Source organism: Mandrillus leucophaeus, unplaced genomic scaffold, assembly GCF_000951045.1.
Source record: "Mandrillus leucophaeus isolate KB7577 unplaced genomic scaffold, Mleu.le_1.0 Scaffold224, whole genome shotgun sequence".
Classification (NCBI taxonomy): domain Eukaryota; kingdom Metazoa; phylum Chordata; class Mammalia; order Primates; family Cercopithecidae; genus Mandrillus; species Mandrillus leucophaeus.
The window spans coordinates 2,180,227-2,194,951 of NW_012102299.1; the positions used below are offsets into that span (position 1 = coordinate 2,180,227).

The following is a 14,725-nucleotide window of genomic DNA, read 5'->3' on the forward strand; positions in this document are numbered from 1 at the left end:
GTTCTCTTGCTTGATTTAATATCATTATGTCTGACAACAGAGTTAACAAAGTAGCAGCTAACATAGGAAGGATTTTCAAGTTCTGTCCATCTAAAGGCCATTAATGAAGTTAGCAAATCAGAAGCTTCACAGCCAAATATCCAGTGATATTAACCAAAGAGACTCTGTCTCTGGAGTTGTTGGATGTAAATTGTGTTGGAAGAATCCCAAGTTGTTTTCGATTCCTTTCTTACACAAAACCAAATCCACAAGGTTGCACAGCAAACAGAGAAGGTCGTTATATACACTGAAAAGAGTTTAGGCCTGGCACAGTGACTCACGCCTGTCATCCCAGCACTTTGGGAGGCCAAGGCAGGCGGATTGCCTGAGGTCAGGAGTTAGAGACCAGTCTGACCAACATGGTGAAACCCTGTCTCTACTGAAAATACAAAAAAATTAGCCAGGCATGGTGGCATGCGCCTGTAATCCCAGCTACTCAGGAGACTGAGGCAGGGGAATTGCTTGAATCAGGGAGGCAGAGTTTGCAATGAGCCGAGATCGCACCGCTGCGCTCCAGCCTGGGCGACAGAACGAGACTCCGTCTGGGGGAAAAAAAAAAAAAGAGTTTAGATTTGGGGTTTTAATTGGAAAGGATAGAACTAAAGTCAGAGGCCCTTTTTTTATCTGGCATATATTTGAAAATTCAATAATTTCTACATACCATATGGAGAATCATTAGTCAAAATTACTAATACAATAGCAAAGTCTATTTCTCTGATTAATTTTTCTTTGTTTGCTTTTTAAATAATAATATATTACCACCATTTCTTTGGTAGGGAAAGCTCTATTTTTGAAGAAACAACATTTTATATAGTCTGTTTAATTTTAATAAATTATTTAATATGAATAATATAGCTATAAAGTAAGACAAAAGTGACATTTAAGATTGCATAATTTGGCATTTCTTTTTTATGTTTAGAGAAACTGAGAGCCTAAGAAAGAAAGAGGACTTTCCCATTGGATCACAACTTAGAGATATACAGGAGTAAAAAATTCAGATTTTATTATGTATTTTCACCAAATTATTTTGTTGGAGTCGATTTTTTTTGTTAATTCCTACAACTGTTGAGAATACGAAGAGAACATAGCAATCATGGTGGCTACCTTCAAGAAGCTTAAACAAATTCATACGTGGTATAATGCCAGAAAGGGTCAAGTCACGAAGGAAAACAAAAGCAAGGTAAAGGGTTAGAAAGTGACTCAAGTGCTAAATTATGTAAGGTAGTCAAGGACGCTTTCTCTGAGGTAGTTACATTTAAGCAGTAACCTGAATGAAATAAGAGACCAACCATGTTAATAGGTTACTGAAGACATTTTCAAGAACAACAAATATGGATTGTGAAGGATTTGAAATGGGACATGCTTATTGTGTTTCAGCAACAGCACGGAGACCAGTGGCTGAGTACAATGAGCGTTCACTCATTGGCTGTACACTCACCCGTGGGTTATCCCTGCCAGAGCAGTAAGGAGGAAACGGGGATCCGCAAAAAGCAGAGTGAAGATGAGTTATGGTTGTGGTATCACGTAATTATATTAACTATACCGTGCTACCAACTGCTGTATTCCTACTTGAGCTGGAAAGCATGCATTTGGCAAGGAAAGCTCTTGGGAGCAAAAGCGGTTGTAAGTGAATCACATAACATTCTTTACCTTTCAAGAAATTTATTCTGAGCAGATGTCATACTAAAATGTAGAAGCCTTTAAAGTTACAATATCAAAGTTGTCTGTGAAAAGAAATAATCTCAAATAATTTTATAGACCTTTGTAGTTATCAAAGAGCTTTCATATCTGTTAAATAATTTGATCATTACAAGACCCTGAGTCTGGATAGTAAACGTATCTTCAGTGTACAAGGGAGGAAGTTGAGGCTCAGAGAGGTTAACTGGCGTGCTAAAGGTCAGGTAGAAAATTGTCAGTGAATGACAAATCAGAAATTTAGATAATCCAAATGATTTTCCAGAAAATATTTACTGTTTATTTCTCCATGTGTCCTGGACGATTCTTTTTTCCTATTCTCTTCATTTGATGTCTTGATATAATTATTCTGTAGGACCTTGTAAGTGGTTACTTTCAACTTAGGCAGTTTTACAATCAATATTAGTAAACCAAACATGTAAGCATAAGCATTGTATAATATCATGGTCTGGAATAGAAAATAAGAAGGGGAACGTGTTAGTTGGAGACAGAATGGAAAATATTTTTTTCTTGAATAAGTTTTGTGACCCACAATGTTATATTTTCATCTTGAACAAAATCTGCTTGCAACCTATAAGTGAATGGTTGTTATTTGTTATTAAAATTGCCATATATCATCAAGTAGGAAAAACTTGATATTGAAAGGACAAAGATTTTGGGAAACAATGTTTGTCATTTTACTTAATCTTCAACACATTTTTAATGTGAGAATTATTGCTCCCAGTTTAATGTAATAGAAAAAAGAGATTTCTAACAAAATTCAATAGCATGCCCAAGTTCATCCAGGTAAAGGGACTGAGTCAGTACTGTCAATTAGTTCTATCCCATCACATAATTTTTGCTCTTTCCCTGACTTAAATTATTGCCACATTTATTTAAACAAGGATAAACTGGGTGCTGAATTGCTTGGTTTCATAAAAAGCATTGAAGAGTATTATGTCCCTATGAACCAAAGCTCACATTGTCTACTATAGAAGCAAGAAAAACCATCATGCTTCAAGACAGAACACATTAAATACTAAAAGACATATCACATACTATGAGAAGCAAAAGGAAGGAAAGTTTGCTGTAACCCAAAGAGACTTGAAAGAGCACCTATTATGTCTCCCTTTGATAGAGAAATAGAGAGAACAGCTTGAGCAGAGCACAGCTTGAGGGTTAGGAAGTGGGGGCATTGCAAGGAATTCGCGTTTGATGACAACAATGTTGACAGTGGGAGTCAAACCTGAAAAGATGCAGCATTTTATCCATATATTCATTCAAATCTCTAAATTTCTGTCTATTTATCCTTCATTATGTTTATATCTTAAGGGGAATTCCATTCAGATGGGGGAGTGGGAAAGGCCAAAGATGACACAGTTAGAGGCTAGCTAGAGAGGAAAGGACTTTTCCTGGGCAGTGGCAGACCCTAAGAAGCCAGAAACTGTAGAATTTCAGTTGTCTAAGTGCTGGGAGAAGAAACAGGAAGAAATTCAGTGTTGGAGAGGAATCAAGGTAGAGTATGAAACTATGAAGTTGGGGTCAGGGAGAATTCAAGGGAGAGTAGGTTGGAATCCCATGGGATGGGGAGAGACTAGAAGGGGTCCTGAGTGATCCATGTTGGGCTTACATAGGGTTCCAACGTTCATTCATCATCTGGATTAAAATGAGTTGGAGATTTTAACTTTCGAGGCAAGGCTAGGGTGGACAGGTGTTTGGAATGTGAAAAAGAATTGGTCAAATATTGGCTTGATACCATGACAGAACAAAAACTCAGTTCTGCAAATGCTGCTAAAAGAGGGAGCACTCAAAAATAATTTGAGAACACTATCAAAATATTCATTTTCTGCTGAAGTCAAAGTCAGTGTAAGTTGAAGAATGGACAGATTTTGAAATAATAATTTTGAAAAATAGACCCATCATTTCACATGTCTATACATATGATATAGAATAGAACATGGGGGTGTTTCTAATTCAACAGATTTCTGTAAGTTTGCTCTGATGCCTACACTGAATTGAGGGCTCAAGACTATAGGAAGAAGAAACACTCATGAGATGCAACATGACTACTGGTTATTCTTACAAAAGAAACAAAATCTTCCTTATTATACTGATCATTTACTCAGTATATGATCAGTCATTTTACTTAATCTTCAACACATTTTTAATGTGAGAATTATTGCTCCCAGTTTAATGTAATAGAAAAAGAGATTTCTAACAAAATTCAATAGCATGCCCAAGTTCATCCAGGTAAAGGGATTGAGTCAGTACTGTCAATCAGTTCTATCCCATCACGTGCATATAATTTGATTCAGTGCATATAATAGAAAGAATCCTAAGCCTAAGAAAGTGGCTTAGGATTTTATCACCTTTGACCCCAAGCCTGCCTGTTTCCATTATACATTAGATTTTTTGTCAATCTGAACACACATTCTATAACCACAGAACCCCTTCTGAATATATGTGATTGCTAAGTCTTTACCAAAAGCTTTAGATTATTTTTTAAATGTCTACATATTTGTAACCTGCCTTAGCTACTCCTATGGCACAGGTCCTGGATGTTGGATCGGATATAAACATGTGTGACAAAAGCAGAATTGAGTGCCTTGTTATAGAATTCATTGTATTTTTCCTGCTACCTGAAAACTCAATAATGATGAGTTGGAGATTTTAAAATTCTAAACGTTTATAATACGCATCCATATGCATGCTTTTCCTTAAAATAACTCAATGTACGGTTGAAAATGTGAAATCCAGAGAGTCGTAATCACTTACCTAAAACCCACAGCTAATATGTGTAGAGCCAGAAGGAAAACCCTGATTGTTTTTTCACTCCACGTGTGGGCTTTGATTTCTTATTACAAAAAAAAGAGGTATAATAGCAAATATAATGTAAGTTATTTGATGCCCAACTCCATATTGAAATTGGAACTGCACATATATTGTGAAGGTTCTACTTAGAATGACTATCCAAGCTGGTTCAGTGTCATTAAGATTTCCCTTCCAGTTTGTAGGGGAGCCTGGCTGTGTCCACACAAGTGCCTGCAGCAAACTTCTGCCATGTTTCCACCCGGAAATGTCTTGCCCGGGTCAGGTATTAATAGCTGCCTCATTTTCAGATTCTGACTGCATAGCCCTGTTGGAATTATACTGAATGGAAAACTCCACTTGGCTTTTCATTGCTGATTAGGACCTGGATGCTGTGTAAGAAATCCCCCGTTTGTCAATGTAGTAGTCCAAAGCCCAGTTCCTACCTAATGCGGTTCCTGGTTCAGGACCCCAGGACTCCAGCTCCTGTGCAGTATCTGTGACTTTTACTGTTCCGGGAGGGAATTTGAAACGAGTATGAAACAAACCTGAGAGTCATTATTTATTAAATGAGAGTGTTGTTTTTCTCATGTATAAATGACAATGTAGTAATTATACATCACTGATATGGTTTCTATAATAATGACTAAGGCTTGCTCAAATCAAGCCTGGAGTCAAAAGCAGGATTGGCTATGCAGTAGGAAAGCAATGTGTGGTACTGGAAGAAGTACTGAACCAGCAGCGAGGAGCTCGCTGTTCAACACAGGGTCTGGATCTGCCTCTAACTTCCTGTGACACTGGGGACAAATATTTCACTATCATGGACTTTCATTACCTTGTTAAATAAAGGCGCCAAATTGTACTGTCACTAAGCAGCACTAAGCAGCTTTGTATCTATCTTCAAATGTACATGTTTCTGTGATGTACGTTCATAAGAAGGTTTTATCACTATCTACATATATGACGATATGTACTTACACAAAACAGGAATTAGTTATTCCCTAACTTCTTTCTAAAGTCTGAAATCTTACACGTAGAATGTATTGCTTGAACTTTCCAGAGTTCCTTAGCATAACATCTAGGGTTAATACTATGTTTGTTGGTATTGGACTAGATCTAGGAAAAAAAAAAAGCTTTGGGATTACTTTAGTTTGTTTTTAAAAGAAAATGAACCTAAATCTGTACCTAAATTTAAGCATTTCAATAATACTTTATTAGTCCTAGAAGAAAACCAGAACTTAATATTGTCATCTAAATTGAATCTGAATTAGTTTTATCCATTTTACTTGGCAGTGATTCAACTCTATCCTGGCAATATTGAGCCAAGGCCTTAGAAGAGCTGTTTTTCCTTCCCATGGGTTATCATGTAGCCCTGTGCTGCCAGGCAAGGAATGTGCAATAGTTTCGTTCCTTCCCTCACTTTCTTTAGTCACCTTGTTTATCTGATTTTCTTTCCTTTGAGATATCAGTTGAATGCCGTGTAATTTACGTTTTTAAAGTTCATGCATGCTTTAGTGGTTTTTGGTACATTCGGAAAGTTTTGCAAACAGCACCAGTATCTAATTCCAGAATATTTCATCCCTCCAACAAACAGTCACTCCACCCCTATGTCCATCTCACCTCCTTCCCCAACCATTGATACTCACTACTCTACTCACTATCTCTGGATTTGCTTATTCTGGACCTTTCATATAAATGGAATCATACAACATGTGGCCTTTTGTGTCTGGCTCCTGGCCCTTAACATAATGTATATGAGGTTCATCCTTGTTGCCACATAAATCAGCATTTCATTCTCCTTTGTAATTGAATGATATTACAGTTGCATTCTGTAGAACTGTCACACTATATTTAAGCATTCATCACTTGATAGATGTTTGGGTTGTTTCCACATTATGAATAATGTCACTATGAACATTTGTGCACAAGTTTTTGTGCAGACATATGTTTTCATTACTCTTAGAACTAGACCTACAAGTGGAATTGTTGGATTGTGTGGCAACTGTGTGTTTCACCTTTTGAGGCACTGCCAACCTATTCTCCACAGCTTCTGCATCATTTTACATTTCCACCAGCAATGTATGTGAGCTGCAGCTTTTCCACATCCTCACAAACACTTTATAATGTCCATTTTTAAATTATAGCCATTACAGTGGATGTGAAGTAGTATCTCATGGTCATTTGTTTCTTTGATTCTTAAGCTGGTAGTTCACTTACTTAAAACTGAAAGTACTCTAAGAAATCACATTTCAGTATTAATATAAGCATAGTATTAATTTATTGCTACTCTTATTATTTTAGTATCTACAATCACCTTTCTACTCCAATTTTCTCTGGGGAGTGTTTTCTTGGACTTTTTTTGGGGGGAGTGGGGTTTGGATCAATTTCATTCTGTCACCCAAGCTGGAGTGTGGAGTGTAATCTCTGTTCACTGCAACATCCACCTCCCCTGTTCAAGTCATCCTCCCACCTCAGCATCCTGAGTAGCTGGAAATACAGGCATCCGCCATCACACCCGGCTAATTTTTGCATTTTTAGTAGAGATGGGGTTTCACCATGTTGGCCAGGCTAGTCTCGAACTCCTGACCTCAAATGATCTGCCTAACTCAACCTCCCAAAATGCTGGCATTACAGAGGTAAGCTACTGCACCCCAGCCTACTCCAGTTTTCTTAGTCTCATTTTTCTTAATCTGTAATGTTAGAACTATTCAAAAATAAGCTGGGTGCAGTGTACACACCTGTAGTTCCTGCTACTTGGGAGGCTGATGTGGGAGGATCTTCTGGGCCCAGGAGTTTGAGGCCAGCCTAGGCAACATAGCAAGACCCCATCTCTTACAAAAAGAAAAAGGAAAAAAAAAAGAAGAGAGAGAGCACTCTCTACAAATAAAGAGATTAGCATGGGAGTATCACCTACAAGGACATGGTTTCAACCAACCCTATTCCTCTATTCATTAATAACTTAATTTCACGTTTGCTTGCATTAAATCATGGGGGTCTCACATTGAAATTCTTCCAGTACATGGAGAGGAAGGTGATGACTATGGTGAATATGTCTGACATGTAGGACTCTTGTTGAATTGCAGCTGAAGAAGATGCAATAGCATTTGTGTTTCTTCTGCTTATCTCAGAAGGGGAGAAATTTCTTCCTTCCACAAAATAGATTTTGTTCATGTGACATGTCAGGATATGATTTTATTGTATTGATTTTTAAATCTCATCATAAGTCACTAAACAAGACTCAGGCAGAAAAGGTGAGCCTGAGAGGCGGTGATTATGAAGCAATAAATGTGAGCTCTGGCATTGACTCAGTAGTTTTGTAAATGTATATTTGAATTAATCATATAACCTTTTGGTTTTCTCACTTACCAAATGTTGGAGTTGAAGTACAGAATCTTAACGGTTTCTTCTGAGACTAAAACTCTCATTCTGTGTTTCACTGAGGTCAATAGTAATAGGAATTACTGTTAGTAATTTTCTTCAATATAATAGTAATTTTTTTCTATTACTTATTCCTGGGCTTTTTATCTGAGATTTTGATTACTAAGGAAAAAAATGTTTTAAGGAAATTAAAGAGGAAGTTACTGACATTAGGAAAAGTGGTGATTTTACTGACCAAGCTGTGGCTATGTAATATGTTTTTGTATATACAGAATAGTCTCTTCAAAAGCACCTTGTGTGCCTGTGTTTGCTGTGGTTATATTTGATTTTGATTTCCAGGATAAATTTTAGTTCCTTATTTACATGTTAAGGGCGAGTAAATGAGGAATGGCCAATGACTTTAGTTTACAAAACATATTGCTAGGATCAGAGCGCAGACTTGGCCATGGTCCTGAATGATTTTCACCTAGCTTCAAGCCTGAGCAAATTGTTATCACTGGGGTAAAGGTTGGCTAGAAAGGAAATCATGCTTTTTGATTTTGTATGATGAATCTTTATAACCAAAGGCTAATAGAAACTATGTGTCATTGCCTTTCATTTGTTCTTAACAGAGGACATGGATTTCAAGCTTATTGGATTTCAGTATTTGCTGATTCACCTTTAAATCATTTCTCTTTTTTGTGTCTTTTTTTTTTTTCCTACAGGATGTTTTCACTCCAGAATGCAAATTCAAGGAATCTGTGTTTGAAAACTACTATGTGATCTATTCTTCCACACTGTACCGCCAGCAAGAGTCAGGCCGAGCTTGGTTTCTGGGACTCAATAAAGAAGGTCAAATTATGAAGGGGAACAGAGTGAAGAAAACCAAGCCCTCATCACATTTTGTACCGAAACCTATTGAAGGTATGAAACCAACTGACTGTCTTTGTTGGACCCTTATTTGTGTGTTGACATCAATTCTGCTTCTTGCCCCTGTGCTCCAGAGAGTGTGCCTGGAATTTAACAGATCAGAAGAAAGATTCAAAACAAATATTCAGAAAACACAATAGCATCTAATTTATTTATTTATTTATTTATTTATTTATTTATTGAGATGGAGTCTTGCTCTGTCGCCCAGGCTGTAATGCGATGGTGCAATCTCGGCTCACTGCAACCTCCACCGGGATTCAAGCAATTCTCCTGCCTCAGCCTCCGTAGTAGCTGGGAATTTCTTCCTATTAAAAAAAAAAAAAAAAAAAGGAAAATTCTGTTACAAAGACTTGGCACTTGAAAAAATACCTGGGTATAGAAGCTGGAAACATTTTGAAAGTAGAAAAGGAGTGGTAGTTACTATCTAGTATGTAATTTCCTCCTTTTCTAAGCCTAATAATTTAATTTCTCAAGATCCACCCTTGAAAAACAAATGATAGTTTTATATTTACGGTATTACATTGCATCCTTCCCAGGTGAGCTTATCCCCTTTCCGCTCATAATCATTTAATACTCTTACTCTGTTCATTTATTTCAAACTGACCATTAGAATAAACCTTTTTTTCCCCTGAGGAAACCGATTTTTATCCTCATTTTATAGATGAAGAAATGTAATTTAAAGTAATTAAGTAACCAGTCCAAGACTGGTTGCTAGATAACCAGGGCTAGATAAATACAGAGCTGGGATTGCAGTCTAAGCACCCTAATGTCAATGCCTATGTACGTAACTTCTGCGATGTATTGCCCTTCAATCTGAAGTAAGCCTATCAATATGCAAATACTCAGAAAAGTCAGTGATAGCAAAGCAGAAATGTTATACTATGATGCAACCTGAATAGTAAACTAGTTTTACACCATGCAAAATTGAGGCAAGTATACATGATATGATGAGAAACACTCATATTTGTAAACAATCAGATAAAACAGCTAATGGAATGCCATATTCAAGCTAGCCAAGAAAGAATTAACAATGCATCACTTCTTTTCTGGTAAATTCTAACAAGTTTTATTTCCTACTCAGTAAAAAAATTTGGACTAGATGATTCCTAAAGTTCTCTGGCAATGACATTGTATGGCAGTCTTTATAAGCCCTTTACTGTAAAACCACGTTCTTTCATTGAACCTAGCATAGAATTTACATGTAAAAATGGTCTAAACATATTTTGTTTATCTAATTATTGAATAAACAAGTTAGAGCTTTATGAGCTATTTCCATTATTTGTGATTTTTTTTTTAAATGAGGGAAGAGGATGAAAGGCATCCTAGCTATAACTTATCTTTAAATAGATTTTAGGCCAGACACGGCGGCTCACACCTGTATTCCCAGCAATTTGGGAAGTCGAGGCAGGTGAATCACTTGAGGCCAGGAGTTCAAGGCCAGCCTGGCCAACATGACGAAACCTCGTCACTACTAAAAAATACGAAAATTAGCCAGGTATGGTGGTACACACCTGTAATCCCCACTACTTGGGAGGCTGAGGCAGGAGAATCCCTTTCAACCCAGGGAGGCGGATTTTGCCAGGAGTTGAGATTGTGCCACTGCTCTCCAGCCTTGGCAACAGAGAAAGACTCTGTCCCAAAAATAAGTGAATAAATAAATAAAGTTTTTGATAATATTTTTCCATAGGGCAGGTATAAAGCACATAACTAGATGACACTTCTAGGAAACGATTAGAAAATGATAGCTCCATAAGAGATTAGCTACCTTGCTGCTAATAGGTTCACCAAAAAAATTATTGACTATTTTATTTGTAATGTTTAAAGGCATTTTTGTAAGCCTGTAAGCCCAGTGCTAATACTGTCAGCATCCTAACAGAGTCCAGACTGCACGGTAAATGAGCCCTTCGTTTGTGAGGGGAATTGACCTCTGATGGAGGAAAAGCCAAAGTAGGTTTTTTTTAGTTTTGGGTTTTGCTTTTTTGTTTGTTTGTTTGTTTACTGCTTATTTGTTTTTCAAATATGTCTGCCTTTATACCAGTCCTGCTGGTGTTCTCTTCTGAATGTCAGGATTCCCAAAATTAAGCTCTGCCAGTTTGAGGGTGGTTAAGTCCTATACTGATAACACAATAATAATTACCCACCAGCCCATTTCCCTTCACTCTTTCACATCTCATCCTGTGTTTAGAGAACAGGAGTGTTAATGAGGGGTTTCAGGGTCACCTATTCTGATAGACTGACTTGATATTTAAGCACATTACTATGTACATTGCACATAAACCTCTGCTTACATGGGTCCCCTCCCCTGGCATTTTGGACAACAGCACAGGCTTCCTGATTCTCAATTCTGCCCTTTCAGAGTATTGTTCAAAGCACAGATAAGTAACTCCCCCAGATGTAAAGTGTTTTAGTGGTGACCCCCCGCTTTAGCATTAGATACAGCAGCCAAATACTCTGACAAAGAACAAAATACAGTCTCCTCCTTTTCTCCTCCCTCCTCCCTCAAGAAGCACATTACTCAGCTCCTACAGGTGACTGAGTATTCAGGATCTGGTTCTTACCTTCTGGGGGAAAAAAAAAAAAAATCTGTGTACTTTGCAAAGATTTAAGCTTCAAGAGCTGAGTCCCGGAGAGATAAATATATCTGCAAATAAGATCACTAAGGATCAATTGAGAGCCATCTGTAGAGAAGTATTAAACTTGGAATAAAGGAATATTGATTTATTTTTCCCAGTTTATTTTGTAGTGGGGAGACAGTGCTAACACGCACACACACACATATACGCACATACACTTGGGCATATACATGTTATCCATTTTCTTTGTTAGAACTGGTGCTTTAAGCTCATAGAATCTGATTTAAGTCTCAGAAGAATGTAAACTGCTGTTTCCCAAACATCAGTATCAGAACCATCTGTAGTGTTCTTAGAAGCTAACAGATTCTCAAACCAAATCTCCAAAGTGATCTGATGTTTCAAACCTAGGTATGACCTAGGACTCTATAGGTTTAAAACCCTGTCCTGGTGAATTCTGATGGCACTGAGTTTGAGATGCAGTGTTCTGAATTTGGTGTTTCTAAGCTCCTTTTGGTCAAATCTGGCCATGGATGATTTGAACTTATTCATATCATTGTGATCAATATATTGGACTAAATCTAATGTAATATAAATTGTCTCTTTGACATGAAATTTAGTATATTATGTATGTTACATTTTTACATTCCCTACTACTATTAAGACAGGTATATTTTAGTGCAGGGTTAAATTACTATATGAAGTTAGTAGAGGTAGTACCAATTATTTTATTAAAGTGACCTCCTAGAGCAACCCAATGAAAATCAAGTAACCAAGAATACAGAAGTGTCTAATTCTTTGGGTCAAAATTTGGCAATGATTTGCTAAGCAATTTTTGTTTGAATGAAAGCAAGTGTGTTAGAGAAGTCAAGAAACAGAATGGCTACTCCACAGGCAGAGCAGCCTTGCTAAGTAATTTTGAGAAAATAATTTATCTCCTTCCACCTCAGTCATCTCTGAAGATAAAGTCTATTACAAATTCCACCTGCTTCTAAGGAATAATATGAAAATTAGACATTGTAGAAAGTTGGATTTCTCAAGAGAATTCCATCAGATCAAACATGAAGTGCCTTTTTCATTTTATCTTAGAAAATGGACATTGTCTTATTGTGTTTTATATTGGAAAAATGCTGTGAGATGTGGCATTGCATGAGAAATTAAAGGCAATGAAAATGGAATCTGGAAGGAAAATAATAATCCCTTCAAAACTACATAATAAGACACCAAAGAACAGAGCAAATCAGGAGTCCTGATGTTATAAAGCTCCAACTGGTAGGACACTAATGCCAAATTTGGTATTTTTATTTCAATAAACTGGAAATAGAAATAAATGCCTTGGTTCTCTTTTGGACCCAACCATACTAAAAGACAAAAGCAGAAAGATGGAGCAAAAAAGAACCTCTCTGCCAGTAATTGTTTTAATTACAGAAAGGATAATAGCTGCAACTCTTTCTTTTGCGTTCTGGATTTCTGCCAGCCTGTGATACTCCTGCAAACCATTGTAACTTATTCAAACTAGCTTTTTCTGGTTTTTGAATGTAGTCTTTAATACAACCCTCCTACCTCTTCCCCACACATTCTTCCTCTTTCTCTCTCTCTGTTCCTCATGCAAATATTGCTTTTTCTTTCTTTCTAAATGAACATATAGATGCTTTTGTTCACAACATCTCTTAACTCATTATAGTAAATATGTATAGCACGGTGAATGCATTTCTAAGGCAATGCATTTCTTCCAAACCAGCACTTAAAATTCTCCTGCAGTTCCAAAAGGATTCCATGTAACATTAATTAAGGTGTGAAATTGCTTTATTTAAATTACCCACACCCTTCTATGATCTGCTATTAAGACAATTAAATATCTTCAATGGTGCATTAACTAACACAGCAGTCTAACCTTTTAACTTCTCGGAAATTACAGAGGACCAAGGAAAATTCAATTAAATTCGTAGTAATAAAATGATTAATCATATTTAACTTGTCTTTGATGGTAACTAGTAGTCAATGGGGGTTCTTTATAGAGTTTAAATATTTAGTTTTATTAAAAACGGAAGTTAAATTGTTTTTATTTGGAAAACAGAGTTTGTCAGAACAACTACAGTGTTCCCACACGGAGACTGTTCAACTCCCCACGACAGAGTGACCTTGACACTGAAAAATTAATACCTGCTACTCCTCATTACTATTAGTACTCTCAAATTTCAAAGGATCTGTCAAGAATATAGCAACAATATAAAGTAATGATTAGTAGCAGCTATACTACCTTATATTCCATTTGAATGGCATATTGTCATTACAACATGCTTTCTGAACCAGAGTATCATTTAATAGCCACTAAATCGTTGGAAGTGTGAAGGTTAAGATTTACTATCCCTGTTTTAAACACGAGGAAGATGTCATTTCTAGAGGTTAACTCACTCAAGTGTATATAGTTAGAAAGAAGCAAAACCACAGCTGTTACCTTGTAACTTCAAATGTCATGCTTTTCCTACTGTAAATGTGATGTGATGTGATTGTGTGTGTGTGTGTAAATAGGCGTTGTCATTCCTTAAAGTCATTCAGTTTAGTTACTTAATCAGTTGTGTCTGTGTGCGTGTATTTGTGTGTAACTTCTTATGAATTAGAATCTGCAGAGGCAAGACATTGATACAAATATGTATTCTTAGAAGACCCAGGTATATCTCATGGAAGAATTAAGGACAGCAACTCTACAAGTTGAGTGTGCATCAGAATTACCTAGAGAGCCCACTAAAGCATAGATTGCTAGGCCCCATCTCCTGAATTCTTAATTCTGTGGGTTTGAGTTGGCCAAATAATTTGCATTTCTTAACGTTGTTACTGTTGGTGGTGGTGATTAGGGGTTATGCCTTGAGAATCACTAAGTTTGGGGAACCGTCTGATGCAATGATCCTCAGAATCTCTTTCCTTCCTAGACTCTGTAATGTACCAAATATACAAGGAAAGGTAAGGGTGGTCGTCAACTTTCTTGGTTTATTTTCTTTTTCATTTATTTTTCTTATTTCTGTGAAGATGAGGCTTATTAATTGATTATTCAAATATCACTGAACTAAAGGAGCTTGATAAATATTGTCCACCGTATAGTATTCCTTGCTCCCTTTGTGTCAAAGTCATCAATTTTATGTTTCTATTGGTCAATTTCAGGGAACTCAGCCCAAGTTTAGGACCTTAGAGAAAGTAAAGATTCACTGACTTTAAAGGTAAAAGAAAAATCAACTTTACTCCAACCAAAGACTTCTTTAGTCAGTCACTGTAGCATAGTAGACAGGAATATTCATTTGGAAAATAACTATGAAACACCTACTAATAGCATCTTTCACTGTGCTAATGCA

At 36.7% G+C, this 14,725-nt stretch overlaps 1 protein-coding gene across 3 annotated transcripts in view; it reads left to right on the forward strand.

Annotated features, from left to right (window-relative positions):
- FGF12 (fibroblast growth factor 12) overlaps positions 1-14,725 on the forward strand; it is a 633,659-nt gene that overhangs the window by 607,772 nt on the left and 11,162 nt on the right. For all 3 annotated transcript variants that reach the window (XM_011981343.1, XM_011981342.1, XM_011981341.1), the window contains one exon: positions 8,604-8,802. In XM_011981343.1, the coding sequence (XP_011836733.1) occupies positions 8,604-8,802 (199 nt within the window). The remainder of the gene's footprint in view (positions 1-8,603; positions 8,803-14,725) is intronic.